Consider the following 505-nt stretch of genomic DNA (forward strand, 5'->3'; position numbering starts at 1 on the left):
TGACGTGGGGGCTTTGCACCATCGGCGTGTCTCCAGCCAAAAGGGCAAAGCAGCTTTGGGGAAAAACGCTCCGATTTGGGGGAAATACCCTCTTGTCCCTTCCCCTAGGGTGTTCCTGGATGGTGCTCTGCGTCCGGCACCCAGAGCTCCCCCGGCATCACGGGGGATGCCCGGTGCGTGGTCCTGCAGCCTGGAGCTGCTCTCGTGGGGGCTTTGCACCATCGGCGTGTCTCCAGCCAAAAGGGCAAAGCAGCTTTGGGGAAAAACGCTCCGATTTGGGGGAAATACCCTCTTGTCCCTTCCCCTAGGGTGTTCCTGGATGGTGCTCTGCGTCCGGCACCCAGAGCTCCCCCGGCATCACGGGGGATGCCCGGTGCGTGGTCCTGCAGCCTGGAGCTGCTCTGGGGCGGGGCGGGATGCCAGGCGGGATCCCGGGACTGGGGAAAGCACCGAAGGGGAGAAGGTCTTACCTGCACGATGCTGCCGCACTCGTGGAGACCGGCGG

At 64.4% G+C, this 505-nt stretch overlaps 1 protein-coding gene across 1 annotated transcript in view; it reads right to left on the bottom strand.

Annotated features, from left to right (window-relative positions):
- LOC104084202 (zona pellucida sperm-binding protein 3-like) overlaps nt 1–500 on the bottom strand; it is a gene marked incomplete at both ends in the record, with an annotated part of 1580 nt that extends 1080 nt beyond the window's left edge. The window contains one exon of the mRNA XM_009587946.1: nt 471–500. Within this exon, the coding sequence (XP_009586241.1) occupies nt 471–500 (30 nt within the window). The remainder of the gene's footprint in view (nt 1–470) is intronic.
- Nucleotides 501–505: the final 5 nt, after the last annotated feature.

Source organism: Fulmarus glacialis, unplaced genomic scaffold (assembly GCF_000690835.1).
Source record: "Fulmarus glacialis isolate BGI_N327 unplaced genomic scaffold, ASM69083v1 scaffold20851, whole genome shotgun sequence".
Lineage (NCBI taxonomy): Eukaryota > Metazoa > Chordata > Aves > Procellariiformes > Procellariidae > Fulmarus > Fulmarus glacialis.